This window comes from Cryptotermes secundus, unplaced genomic scaffold, assembly GCF_002891405.2.
Source record: "Cryptotermes secundus unplaced genomic scaffold, Csec_1.0 scaffold171, whole genome shotgun sequence".
Classification (NCBI taxonomy): domain Eukaryota; kingdom Metazoa; phylum Arthropoda; class Insecta; order Blattodea; family Kalotermitidae; genus Cryptotermes; species Cryptotermes secundus.
This window is the reverse complement of record NW_019726223.1, coordinates 479,824-493,984: the sequence shown is the minus strand read 5'-3', so window position 1 is coordinate 493,984 and position 14,161 is coordinate 479,824. Positions and strand designations below refer to the sequence as shown.

Genomic DNA, 14,161 nt, shown 5'->3' with positions numbered 1-14,161 from the left:
AAATGAGACTTGCGTTGTCAACGATTCCACCACGGATCAGTCGCCTCTGTGCAGCTACGCAGGCACAAGTATCACATTGAAGGTATGAGTAGAATTACTGTATTTACTTTAATAGTAATAGAAGTGTATTTTCTACACTCTACTGTGAATTAAAGTTCATTAATTGCTAATAAATGCACGAGTCAATTTCTGTTTAATGATAATAAAATAACAATATAATAATATTATAGTAATAAGTTGATCACGTTACGTATTTATATTAATTGTCTGATATGCGTTTTTGAGGGGAATAACATTTTGGTGTGCCGAGTGGTATGACTCATTTGATTTGATATGTACCTATTGTGCAGGGGATGAGTAGCTCTGTGCAGGCTCCAGGCTCACTCTGAGATTGACAATTATGACAGCGCCCTCTTCGCTGATGCTTCTCCAGAACTGTAAAATGAACAGTAATAATTATACAATGCTCAACATAATCCAAATACTGATTAATCTTATGGTTTCTGATGATTTTTATGATTACATTTTGAACACTGTCTGCAGTCCAATTTTTTTCAAACCACAAAGTGTCAGAAACTGAATGTTTCCTTCATATTGTACAGACAGGATAAAAACAGAATCCTGTTCTGTTGGGCCCTTTGGCTGTGCTAGTCTCAAACGCTGGCCAACGGGGCCTAACAGAGTAGGATTCCTTACCTTATCCTGCTACTTGAAGAATGAAATGGAGCACACAAAATAGTGAACAAATGCTTAAAACAAACCCATGAACACAAACACATCTGTTCCTACATAACATAGCCACTTCTTACGTACAGACTGTTCAGCCATACAGGAAACTTGACAGCAGTGTGGTGTGGACGGTAGGTTCCTCCCCAACTACTGTGCCCTTCCCCGCTAGCAAGACTGCAGTCGTGTCGCTGATTCCCTCACATCAGTTCTGTACATGCACATATTTATAATACTGTAAAAAGATAACACAAACTTACCTTGCTTTATAACAGGTGCTGAAAGTGACCCCCTTCTGCTTGCAAACATGCCTTGCATCACATAAATAAATTATGTGACACTTTCTGCAGTTGTCCATGGTAACTGAACCAATTACGCATGTTATTTCATTCTGCAGAGCTTCAGTGGTGCGAGGATTATTCTTGTAGACTTTTCTCTTTAGGTTTCCCCAAAGATAAGAATCACAAAAACTGAGATCTGGGAGGCCACAATCCCCTGCTGATTACTTTGTCTTCAAACACTTCCCATATTGGGACCATGGATGCATTAGTCATATGTGCCGTAGCATTGTCTTGCTGAAAATATCCATTGTCTTTCTTCAGCAGTCAGCTGATTGACGAACAGGTTCAGTATATCATTAGCGTAGCAGTCAAGAGTTCACGGTTTCATAGAAAAATAAGGGCCCTTGATTCACTGCAAACTTACAGCACACCACACCCCCACCTTTTCACCATGTCACAGCACTTGCTGTATAGCATGAGGATTTTCATTGCTCCATATTCTTACATTTTGTGCACTGACATGGCAACTAACATGAAACCACACTTCATCAGTCATGAACAGAAGCTGTGGACCCATGATTCCATTGTGCACATTTTGCAGTAGCCAGATGCAAAAACAAATTCTTGCTGCATAATCTGGTTGTTTCAGCTCATGCACAACTGTTATTTTATACAGGTGAAATTTGATTAACTTTGTGGCTGTGAAAGCAGATCCTAGTGAAACACTGGTTTCCTGTGCTAAGTGTCTTTAACAATTTTCAAGGACTGATCTGTAGTCATGCCTCAATATCCTGAATCTTCAGTCAGCACAATTCTCTTCGATTGCTTCTTTATGTCACACATAGAACCCGTGGCCCACCACTTTTTCACAAGCTTGAATACACACAACTTTATGAAATGCTGGTTTAACTGAAAATATGCATAATTACTTGTCTTTGGTGCAAGTAACAGTAACATATTATTAAGGTAAAAACATAAAGGTTAAGTTATCCCTGTGCTTAGATAAGTAAGCAGTAGGCCATGAAGGCATATGAAGTGGACATACAGATCCATATTTTCTTGACCTCGGCACTAGTTGGAGGTGAGTGGCTACGGTCATGTCCCACCTGCTTTATCCCTGGGAAAGAGCCCCCAATACCCACTGTGGGTGGACCCTAGACCCAGTCTGGACATGGAGAAGTGAAAATTCTTTATCCTATTGGGACTTCAGCTCGAACCTCTCGGTCGTCCAGCTCACTGCCAGTTGCTATACCGACTGTGCTATCCCAGCTCACTGATAGCAGTGATATCCCATGATAATTACTACTACTACTTGTGAATTGGTACAATAATAGACTCCTCCCAGTAATCAGGCATTTCTTCCTTATTTAAAATAGAATTAGTTTATGGATCTTAGAATGTAATATTTCACCTCCTGTTTGAATAATAAGTTCTGCCAGAATTTGATCACTACCTAGCGATTTATAACTTTTCAGTTTTACAACAGCAATTTCAACCTCAAAAGGGCTAGGATCAGGTAGTAACGGCTCAGCTGGATGTACAGCATGCGCCAAAATAGTACTGATATGAAAGTTGGTACCACTGTCTATTCGTGTGAAGGCCCCCTGTGTGACAGAACCTTCTCAAATCCTGAAGAAATGGTCCAGTCACCATGTCCCTGTAGTGTTCTTGGGTGATAGTAAGAGCATTGCCTTCCTCATCCTCAATGAAATAGAGGCCTAATATACCATGTGCTGAGACAGCACACCATATCATCACGTGTACTATGTAGCGGTTTCTGGATAATAAGAGCTGGGTGCTCAAAACCAAGGAAGTGAGTTGTCTGGTGACCACTTCCATGTGAGCAGAAATAATACTCAACTATGAATACTTCTTCCTCCGTCAAGAGACCCATTTCCAACAACTGCACAACACAACTTCCTTTTCACTACTGGGAACACGTGCGGCTGAAGCTATGCCCCATCGACAAACTCACATGCTCAAGTTTCAGTACTGCATATTTTGGCGCATACTGTATTTCTATCTGCTAATATCACTGACCCTATGTACATTCAATAACTGAGAGTAGTCCTTCCACCCATTCAAAATGTTGTGGGAATCTGCAAGCAGATCACAATTCTCATCCTTCACTAAGTTACTGCTAGGCTATACAGGTCTCTAAAGTTCTTGTTCTTACTGTTCATTCCAAGCTAATCAATTTTGTCTTTCCGATACTCTTTTTTTCTTATTCCTGAATTGCATGCTGGTTTCACATCTTATATTGTTTGAAAATGTTTTCCCTGCCTACTTTGGCATTGAAATTTCCTAACAAAATTTTCATATGGCATTTATGGAATTTACTGAATACANCATTGTCTTTCTTCAGCAGTCAGCTGATTGACGAACAGGTTCAGTATATCATTAACGTAGCAGTCAAGAGTTCACGGTTTCGTAGAAAAATATGGGCCCTTGATTCACTGCAAACTTACAGCACACCACACCCCCACCTTTTCACCATGTCATGGCACTTGCTGTATAGCATGAGGATTTTCATTGCTCCATATTCTTACATTTTGTGCACTGACATGGCAACTAACATGAAACCACACTTCATCAGTCATGAACAGAAGCTGTGGACCCATGATTCCATCGTGCACATTTTGCAGTAGCCAGATGCAAAAACAAATTCTTGCTGCATAATCTGGTTGTTTCAGCTCATGCACAACTGTTATTTTATACAGGTGAAATTTGATTAACTTTGTGGCTGTGAAAGCAGATCCTAGTGAAACACTGGTTTCCTGTGCTAAGTGTATTAACAATTTTCAAGGACTGATCTGTAGTCATGCCTCAATATCCTGAATCTTCAGTCAGCACAATTCTCTTCGATTGCTTCTTTATGTCACACATAGAACCCGTGGCCCACCACTTTTTCACAAGCTTGAATACACACAACTTTATGAAATGCTGGTTTAACTGAAAATATGCATAATTACTTGTCTTTGGTGCAAGTAACAGTAACATATTATTAAGGTAAAAACATAAAGGTTAAGTTATCCCTGTGCTTAGATAAGTAAGCAGTAGGCCATGAAGGCATATGAAGTGGACATACAGATCCATATTTTCTTGACCTCGGCACTAGTTGGAGGTGAGTGGCTACGGTCATGTCCCACCTGCTTTATCCCTGGGAAAGAGCCCCCAATACCCACTGTGGGTGGACCCTAGACCCAGTCTGGACATGGAGAAGTGAAAATTCTTTATCCTATTGGGACTTCAGCTCGAACCTCTCGGTCGTCCAGCTCACTGCCAGTTGCTATACCAACTGTGCTATCCCAGCTCACTGATAGCAGTGATATCCCATGATAATTACTACTACTACTTGTGAATTGGTACAATAATAGACTCCTCCCAGTAATCAGGCATTTCTTCCTTATTTAAAATAGAATTAGTTTATGGATCTTAGAATGTAATATTTCACCTCCTGTTTGAATAATAAGTTCTGCCAGAATTTGATCACTACCTAGCAATTTATAACTTTTCAGTTTTACAACAGCAATTTCAACCTCAAAAGGGCTAGGATCAGGTAGTAACGGCTCAGCTGTATGTACAGCATGCGCCAAAATAGTACTGATATGAAAGTTGGTACCACTGTCTATTCGTGTGAAGGCCCCCTGTGTGACAGAACCTTCTCAAATCCTGAAGAAATGGTCCAGTCACCATGTCCCTGTAGTGTTCTTGGGTGATAGTAAGAGCATTGCCTTCCTCATCCTCAATGAAATAGAGGCCTAATATACCATGTGCTGAGACAGCACACCATATCATCACGTGTACTATGTAGCGGTTTCTGGATAATAAGAGCTGGGTGCTCAAAACCAAGGAAGTGAGTTGTCTGGTGACCACTTCCATGTGAGCAGAAATAATACTCAACTATGAATACTTCTTCCTCCGTCAAGAGACCCATTTCCAACAACTGCACAACACAACTTCCTTTTCACTACTGGGAACACGTGCGGCTGAAGCTATGCCCCATCGACAAACTCACATGCTCAAGTTTCAGTACTGCATATTTTGGCGCATACTGTATTTCTATCTGCTAATATCACTGACCCTATGTACATTCAATAACTGAGAGTAGTCCTTCCACCCATTCAAAANCTATCACTAACCAAATCTACCCTCCTAATTGCTGATATGATTCTCTTATGTACGAAAAAACCTGTACCTAATTCACGATTCTCACTCCCCTTTCCATAGAAAAACGTAATTCTCCTGCTGGTTTGGTGCCACCTCCGTCCCATCTGATCTCCTGTACTCCACTAAAGCTAACTTATATTTTGAGATTTCTTCCGCCAATACACACACATAAAAATAAACAAACCAAAACACTATATTACAACAATACAGAATAATTATTACAAAAAACACGCACAATAATATCGCAATTCTTGGATCACATCTATAATAGGTCAAATATGGCGGACCCTGGTCGTTTGCTGGGTTAGATCACAATTTTACACATGTAGGTTACGTTTCTTTACTCATTAACCAATAAACAATCACAAAAACAGTTCAAATCGATATAACTTCGCAAACTAACAGTTACACAATAACAAATAAATGGATTAATTATATGCTCTTTTATAAAATAAGCTCTTCCCCGCAATCTCAACCTCAATGGACATCAACGACTAGCACGGACCAGCATCACCGTTNTTCCCCGCAATCTCAACCTCAATGGACATCAACGACCAGCAAAGACCAGCATCAACGTTTCACATGAACACATGAATGCATGCACGTGATTGAATGTATGAGGGGTAGGCCTTCTCGGCGTTCTCGGCCCTCGCACCGCGACCTACAGTGGTCTATGGCGTCTATGGTGCTTTAACCGTTTGATAATTCAATGTTATTGGCGGGCAGCATGGCCTCTATGACTTCTTTTTATTGTGAAAAAAATTGTAAATATAAAGAAGGCCTAGGCAATGCCCATCCGGTCCTACGTAGCACATTCTGATAGACATCTTATTCTATTACAGTGGTCTCCCCACGATTCTTAATATATACCGTAACTTAAATTTGTGGTAAAAATTGTGAGATGTCTCTGTGTTTAACTAATTACGCACTATATGGTGTATGCGGGAGTGGGTATATAGATCCACATTTTTTTGACCTCGGCATTAGTTGGAGGTGAGTGGTCAGCTTCACCTCCAGGGAAAGAACCCACGGTACCCATTGGTTAAGAGGTTGGGTGGACCCCAGAGCCGGTCTGGGCCGTCTGGACGACGTGGACAAAAGTCTTGGCCCCACCGGGACTCGAACTCCGACCTCTTGGTCGTCCAGCCCGTAGCTAGTCGCTATACCGACCGATACCGACTACGCTATCCCGGCTCACCCTTAAATCTGAGAGTATACTATTATTATTTTGTAATTCATTTCTTTTCTCATATATCTGTTTTTAAATAAACATAGGAATGTTGTTTAAGAAGTAACAGACGCCTTGCACATATCTCTTTTTCTTCTATCCTTTAAGAGCTCTGTAACTATTTTGAGTATTCTTTTTTGCTGTTCTCAGACCGACTGTCCAACATTGTTGCCCATTGGTCCCTGTACCGTTTACAATCTCAGGAGACATGTTCCTCCGTTTGCAACCCATCACCACATTCGCATTTGACCATGGACCAATGTTCAATTTGCTTAGGCTTGCTTTAAGACTGGTGTGACCTGCTGTTATTGATATGAATGGATACGAATGCATGACGATTAATTTTTTCCTCGCTGAACCAGGGAGATGAGCCATTCCTATAATATCTTTCTCCTCTGTCCCGTTTGGTGTTTTGGCAGAAACTGTGAAGTTCCCCTTTGACTTTATTTTTCCACTGGGTTTTAAGATCTGCCCCTGGTAACAGTAATTGACTATTTCTACCTTCGACTAATTGCTTTGCCTGCGAGTTGGTCTTCTCATTAACTTCAAATCCTCAGTGCCATAAGTTAACTTGCATTCTTTCTCTTCGCGATTCTGTGACGTCGCAAAGCAACTACTGCTTCCATCTATGTGCGGAAGCAAATAAAATTCAGCAGAATGACCGCTGCCAGTGCCAAGAACATGATCGGTAAGGTTTGCTGTCACAGCTTGAGTAAACGCGTATTGCCGGCCCCCACCCCACGGAAAGACCAGTTTTCAGAGAGGAAATAAATAATTTTTCCACCCTGTTCTCTTGTACTGCACAGGTTCTTCCTCCATTTTTAAATGAGTTTAATATCACTTCACTCATATCCATCAGGAGGAAGTTTCTCACCAGTGCATGTAAAGTATGAATATTTCATTTACATAAACCCAGCACCTCCTTACTGAAATGCATTACACACTGTGAGCTATAACATACACAGAATACTCATGTTTCGGAATGCTGAAGGTGGGTAAACTTGAAAGAGAATTCTGCTTCTATCAGCATGCACTTTGGTGAAAGAACTTCCCGCCTGGAATCAGTCCTTAAAGTGCTTATCGCGACAAAATAATACCAGGCATTTTCTCAGTAAATGTGTCTACTGTATGCCTCTTTTTTTTAATGAAGCATACACGTATTTCCATTACAGTAAAACGTCAGGTATAAGTAACAGAGCACAATATTGGCTTTCTATAACATGAGGACTCCTATTGGTCAGTTCCTATCCATTTATTTTTGCAGGTATTACTAGATAAATTTAAATCAGTACAGTGACTAACTACAAGCTGGATGACCACAGAATCAGAGTTCCTGGTTGGGAAAAAAATTTCTCTCTTCACTACTGTGTCCAGACAAGCTCTGGGGCCCATCCAGACTCCTGTCCAATGGGAACCAAGGGCTCCTTCTCTGCAGGTTAAGTGGCCAGGGATCACAGATGACCACTCACCTCCATCTAGTGCTAGTCAGGAATACCTTCCTTACCTACATACACAGACCACTTAACAATACAACCTACAGCCAAAGGTGCATACATAACATGTGATGATAACTCTACATCGATATTCATATGACCTGCACAAATAACATGCATAATATTCACGATGCAAAGGACATGCTACGCAAACAAATCCAAAACAAAAGATACACAAGCAAACTTTTTAAATGAAGGGACAGACAATGACCATAAGGAAAACACTGGGATGTTAAATAATTTTATTTAAGGTCAACTTATTTTAATCAGGAAATATTGCGTTCACACGTGATACAACATTTTGACATAGTGTCACGATTCTGGGAAGACAGGAGACACCTGATGATGGTCATATATGGCCGGAACATGTAGTGGTGAAGAACTAGATAAGTTGCAATTAAGATGGGAATATATGCAAAATAAATTGACATATTATGCAACAGGGTGCTTAAAAGAACACGCACACACAGAGTATATGATGCATATACTATATTATATCATATAGTATATTTTGTGTATATCATATTTTGTGTAGCTGGAAGATCGCGGGTTCAAGTCCCAATGAAGTCATTGGATTTTTTCAATTGACCTAATCATTCCAGCCGCACTATGGCCCTGGGGTCAACTCAGCCTCTAACAGAAATGAGTACCAGGAATATTCTTGGGGGTAAAGGGCGGCCAATGTGTAGGGCTGACAACCTTGCCACCATCTATGAGCCAGTTGTCTAGAAAATGTGGGAACCCCAACATCTCACAACCCTATGGTCCTCCATGGCCTGTTATGGGGATACATTTACTTTTACTTTATAGTATATTTTGTGTGTAACATACTGGTGGATAGGACATGGCATGCAACATGCAATTTATTGTGAAACTGTAGAAAGTGAGGTTACCGTACTTAATTAATTATCATACTATGAAGATATGGAGTAGAGGTATAGGTGTACACACATTCTGTTAGATAGGAGGCTGGGCGAGTCCCAAGAATCGTTCTGGACACTTGAGAAGATAAAATTTTTTTCCTCTGCCAGGTATTGAACCCCAGCCCTCTAGCTGTCCTACCTGTAGCTTAATCCCTGTACTGACTGAGCTATTCAAGCTCCACTATGTAATTGTACATATATCACTGAACATGTTCCGAAAACATTGTATGGATTAAAGAAAAATAATACTTCTGTGAACGAGGCATTGAAATTTAATTTGTGAAAGGCCAGTAGTAACTGAAGTGTAGTCAGTTCACTGGCCCAAAACGTCTTAAATGAAAGACACAACCTAAATATCTGAATCTGAACAAGGAACGTGAAACACTGTGGGGTTAAAATTATACAATATACTATTGCTGACTCATAAGATACAGCACCAATCACTACCCTTCATTAAATTTCCTTATATGAGGACAGGTTCTAGAGGTTATATCGTTTGCTTTTTTATATATATTTGAGAGACCAGAACCGCAGAATATGGGACTGAAATCAGGAAAACAATTGTTAAACATAATGACTGAAGCAAGATCTAAAAGTTTGTGACAATGGTATATTAATGCAGTTATTCTGTTTCTGGACATTTTCCACTGTCCTGTTTTCTATTTAAATCCAGTCTCAAACACGTTAAAAAAATAAAAAAAGAGGATGACGGATAAAACACAATAATTGTATTATTAATGACTGAAGAGTTTGTGTTATGTGGGTTTCCGGGTATCTTCACTTTCATATTAATTTACAGCAAAACAGATTATGATAAAAGGTTCATTTCTATTTTAAAAATGAAATGACTGATATAAATAACAGTATTACATAAAACTTCGTTTCAACTTAAAGCAAAGAATGTATCTGCAAGTATACAAATCAACATTACACAAATAAGACAAACTATTAAGATATTGTGCATCCTTCTTTAATAAATGTCATTGAATGCAAAAAGAAAAAATTGAAGTAACACAGAGTACTTCACAAATCTGCTTGGTTCTACTGACTATTCACTATCAAATCAATACTAATTTTATGCTCTTACAAAAGGAGATTATGTAAATGTATCTTTCAAACCACCGATTTCTTTAGAACAATCTCATTTTCACATTGACAACAGAGAAATTATGGTTGCTAGTGAAAGTGAGATGCATTCTAGAATAAATAACAGTAACAACAAAGTTGCAACTTGTAAGCTGTGAATCATAAGCCACATATGAATAGCTAACACTGATGAGTAGCACTTTTGTAATCCCTTGCACTTATGAAATTTCTTCATATACAGGAGATATTAGAATTAAAATTTAAATGAAAGAAGCATATGGAACAACAAAGAACAAGATGGTTTCATCATATGCTGACTGGGCGCCTAGAAGAGAGGTAGGGAATTGGTAAGAAATAGAGAAGGAAAGTTTGGGGGGAAAAAGGAAGAGGCTTGAAACTGGATATCCATTAATCTGCACAAGATGTAAATGATGCCAGAAGAAGAACAAGTATACAGGCACTCATAAATTGCTGTTATATCTCTGCTGATTTGATTTCTGTTAATGGCTTTCTTAGTCACATTTACACGTAATACATAAGTTCAACCGGCTGACACAGGGAGTGAACCCTATGTTGCAAGTCTTATGTCATTTTGTTTCTCCCTCGCTTAATAACATTAAAATATGAATTCAAGAGAGGATTACTTTTTTGTAGTTTATTTTATGATGTGGTCAGTATCTCAGACAATACAGCATCAAATGGTCGATAATTAGTGAACTGGAAAGGATTTGGAAGGCAGCAGCCATGGCATAATCAAGGTACAATCCTGGCATTTGCCTATAGAGACTGAAGAAACCAAGAAAGCCTAAAGATACCTGATGTTCTGTCTGAGACACAAACTAAGCACCTCTAAATACAAATCTTGAGCATTACTGCCAGATCACCCTGCTATATAAGAAAGGTTGCTAACTTCAGTTTTGATAACCGGGACAATGTCTGTATATATAAACCAGATAAATGTTTGATTGTGTATCAGATTATCAGCTGTATGGTATTACAACCAAATTTAGTTATAAAATGTATTATAGAATGAAAACTGTCTGGTAATTTACTAGAGGCTCTGCTTTGCATACTCATAATCCAATCATAACATCCAAAAAAAGAAAAAAAATATATATAATACAGGTTCTAAGCATCTCTTCTAAATAAGCACTTTCCATGAAAATGACAACAGCTGATAACAGAGAGACTACTGGTGGCATATCCAGCTACTGTCAGAATTAGTACTACCTGCAACCAGCATGCATACATTCATAATCTCACTCAGCATCATTATGATCTTATTGTACAAGCAGATTTAACAATACCGTGCAGTTAGGATAATCTGTCACCTTGCTGAAATTGAAACCACAGAGCTCAGAAATATGAAGTAAGAGTGCCATACCAGAACATACACTGTGCAAATGCAAACATGGTACACTTGACAACATGGACTTAAGGCTACTATAAACAATTTACATGTCTCTAGCATGACGACGGTTGGGGAGTGTTCTGCAGTGTACTCTCAACATATGTTGTACTTTTGATAATGTCCACATTTATAACAACATATATATATATAAAAAAAAAGAATCATACATTTTCAACCTTTCAGTTTTGTACATATAATTTTTTTACTGCATCATACTGTGGGGAGGGGTATGCGGTAGCGTAGTCGGTTGAGGCACTATGCTACGAACTGGAAGGTCGCGGGTTCAAGTCCCGATGAGGTGGATTTTTTTAAATTTAGCTAATCCTTCCAGCCGCACCATGGCCTTAGGGTCGACTCCACCTCTAACATAAATGATTATCAGGAATCTTCCTGGGGGGTAAAGGACGGCTGGTGCATAAGGCTGACAACCCTACCGCCATCCGTGAGCCAATTGTCTAGAAAATGTGTGAGCCTTGACCTCTCACAACCCTATGGACCTCAGCTGCCTGTTACAGGGATAACTTTACTTTTTTACCTTCATACTGTGGGGAAGCAGCTGCATATATGTAAACGTTAATAACACCATATCTGACACTAAATGTTTAGTTTAAATGATAAAATTAACTATAGAAAAAATTAATAAATATACCAATGAGGTCGATGGATTTTTCAATTGGCCTAATCCTTTCAGCCACACTACAGCCCTGGGGTCGACTCAGCCTCTAACATAAATGAGTACCAGGAACCTTTCTGGGAGGTAAAGAGCGGCCGATGCATAAGGCTGACAATTTCATCGCCATCTGTGAGCCGACTGTGTATGAAATGTGGGAGCCTTGACCTCTCACAACCCTATGGGCTTCCACGGCCTGTTACAGAGATTGCTTTACCTCTTTTTACCTTTTACCAAACACATGCTTCAATTTAAAGCACACCTTATGCCACAAAGGTACATGTAACACAAAAGAATCATTAGAGGTCATGTTCAAAATGCTATAGGAAAGTAAATAATTTAAGATACCTTCATTTCTGTTCTTTGTGGTCTATTTGACAATAATTTATCAGTTGCAGTGGTGGTCACATAGCATCAAATGAGATGGGATACTGATGACATATGACAAACTGTAGAGTATAGAGCAAAACGTGGCTGTGGCTAACTTGAAGGTTCTGGAAAGTCAGGAAACCAGTCACATAACCCCAGGGCCCAGCCAATACTGAAACTAGGTACCTCCTGGATATGAAGTAGGAACTCTTACTGCCACTTATATCATTGTTAATGCTACAGAAATTTTTTACTGAAAAGTAACAGCATTGATGAACAAGTCTTTGTAAAACCAGTACAAATTAGAAAGACACTGTTTTCTGAAAAGTGATGCCATGTAGTCTAATACAAAGTTACCAGCATTATGGAGAAAATTGCTGCTGACATCAGGGCACTTTTCCACCCTGAAAATGGAAGCACCCAGGTTCCTCTAAACAACGGTAACTTTCAACTCAACATTACTTCACATAAGACTGTAATCTCCATACTCTTTGCTGTGAGAGCCTCCAATCTCACGAATACAAACTAGACTTTGGGTTTGTATGGTAGTGAAGATAAAGACTGGTCTACTGTGTTATGTGTCTCATGGGTCACTAACATTTTGGAGGAACCTACTGCCTCCATTTTGTTGGCAGGGTTCTAACCTGAAGTTGGAGGCAGCAGCCATGTACTAGACTACACAATATCATAATGCAGAAGACCAAAATTTGGAAGTAAAAACTACTTTACTTGAAGATCATAACAAAGATGTGAACTATTCTCCCTTAAATGAGTTATTTTTCATGACCGTACAATTTCTCGAACTATAGGAAATCACATGAAGACATCATTAGTGCCTGTATAACAAACTAGGAAAATATAAACATCCAAACTATAACAATTAAAAATATATTAAAGGAAAACATCATGTTTCTCATATAATGGTGGAGTGGGGGAAGAGATACAACTCTTTTCTAAATATGAACACATTTTTACTTTGATAAGTAAATTTATAAAGTATAAATCATTACTTCAAATTCTTCCTTGTCCATCTGAGTTCACTAAAAAGCAGGTAGTTTATTCTGCCTGAAAATAGCATTGTCCTAGTCATATAACACTATAAGCTGGATCTATACAACATACCAATGAGAGTTTACTCTTCCACTGAATTATGACAGTACTGGTGCAATAATATTTCCTTCTCTTAATGCACCACATATACACACGTTTTTGGCATTAGTTCCAATGATTCTGTATATATTTAAAACTTATATGGTATCCACTAACACTATTCTACTATATCTATATGCTACTGAGTGACAAGCTTTTAAGCATATAAAATATACAGACTATATCATATAGGTATAATAGTATGAGCCAGTCAGACATCATTATTGCTTTTTGCTGTTGCACAGAGGCGGATACTGGTCTAGACGTCAGGACACATAGAAACACAACCACACAACTGGCAATACTAACATAACGGTATTCTCCTTTTCTTTCCAAAGTTGTGCATGCATAAAAGGCAGTTTTGGAACCTATGTCAAGCAGTAACTCTTAACTGCTTCTCTGGTGTAGCAAATACAAAGATCAGAAATTCTGTGATGTACAAGCTTCACAATACATACAGCTGATTCAAAGCAAAATATGAGAGATTTCACTACCCGAAGAAAAACATCTTTTTTCATTTCTCCAGTTTTAGTGATCCAGCACCACACTACTAGCTAGACTGGAGTATTCACCACTGTCGTTGAAGAGTCCTTGTAATTATCTTATTATATAACAAATAATTTAAAAATGAAACAGCTGATATTACATGAATGCA

At 38.9% G+C, this 14,161-nt stretch overlaps 1 protein-coding gene across 6 annotated transcripts in view; it reads right to left on the bottom strand.

Moving 5' to 3' along the window:
- Positions 1 to 2,060, bottom strand: part of LOC111863880 — a 10,086-nt gene extending 8,026 nt beyond the window's left edge. For all 6 annotated transcript variants that reach the window (XR_004512969.1, XR_002842686.2, XR_004512968.1 and 3 more), the window contains exons 1-2: positions 987 to 2,060; positions 340 to 435 (exon numbers count right to left, since the gene is read on the bottom strand). Coding sequence is in view for 1 of the 6 variants with exons in the window: in XM_033751246.1 (XP_033607137.1) it covers positions 340 to 435; positions 987 to 1,044 (154 nt within the window). In the remaining 5 variants the exon portion in view is untranslated. The remainder of the gene's footprint in view (positions 1 to 339; positions 436 to 986) is intronic.
- Positions 2,061 to 14,161: the final 12,101 nt, after the last annotated feature.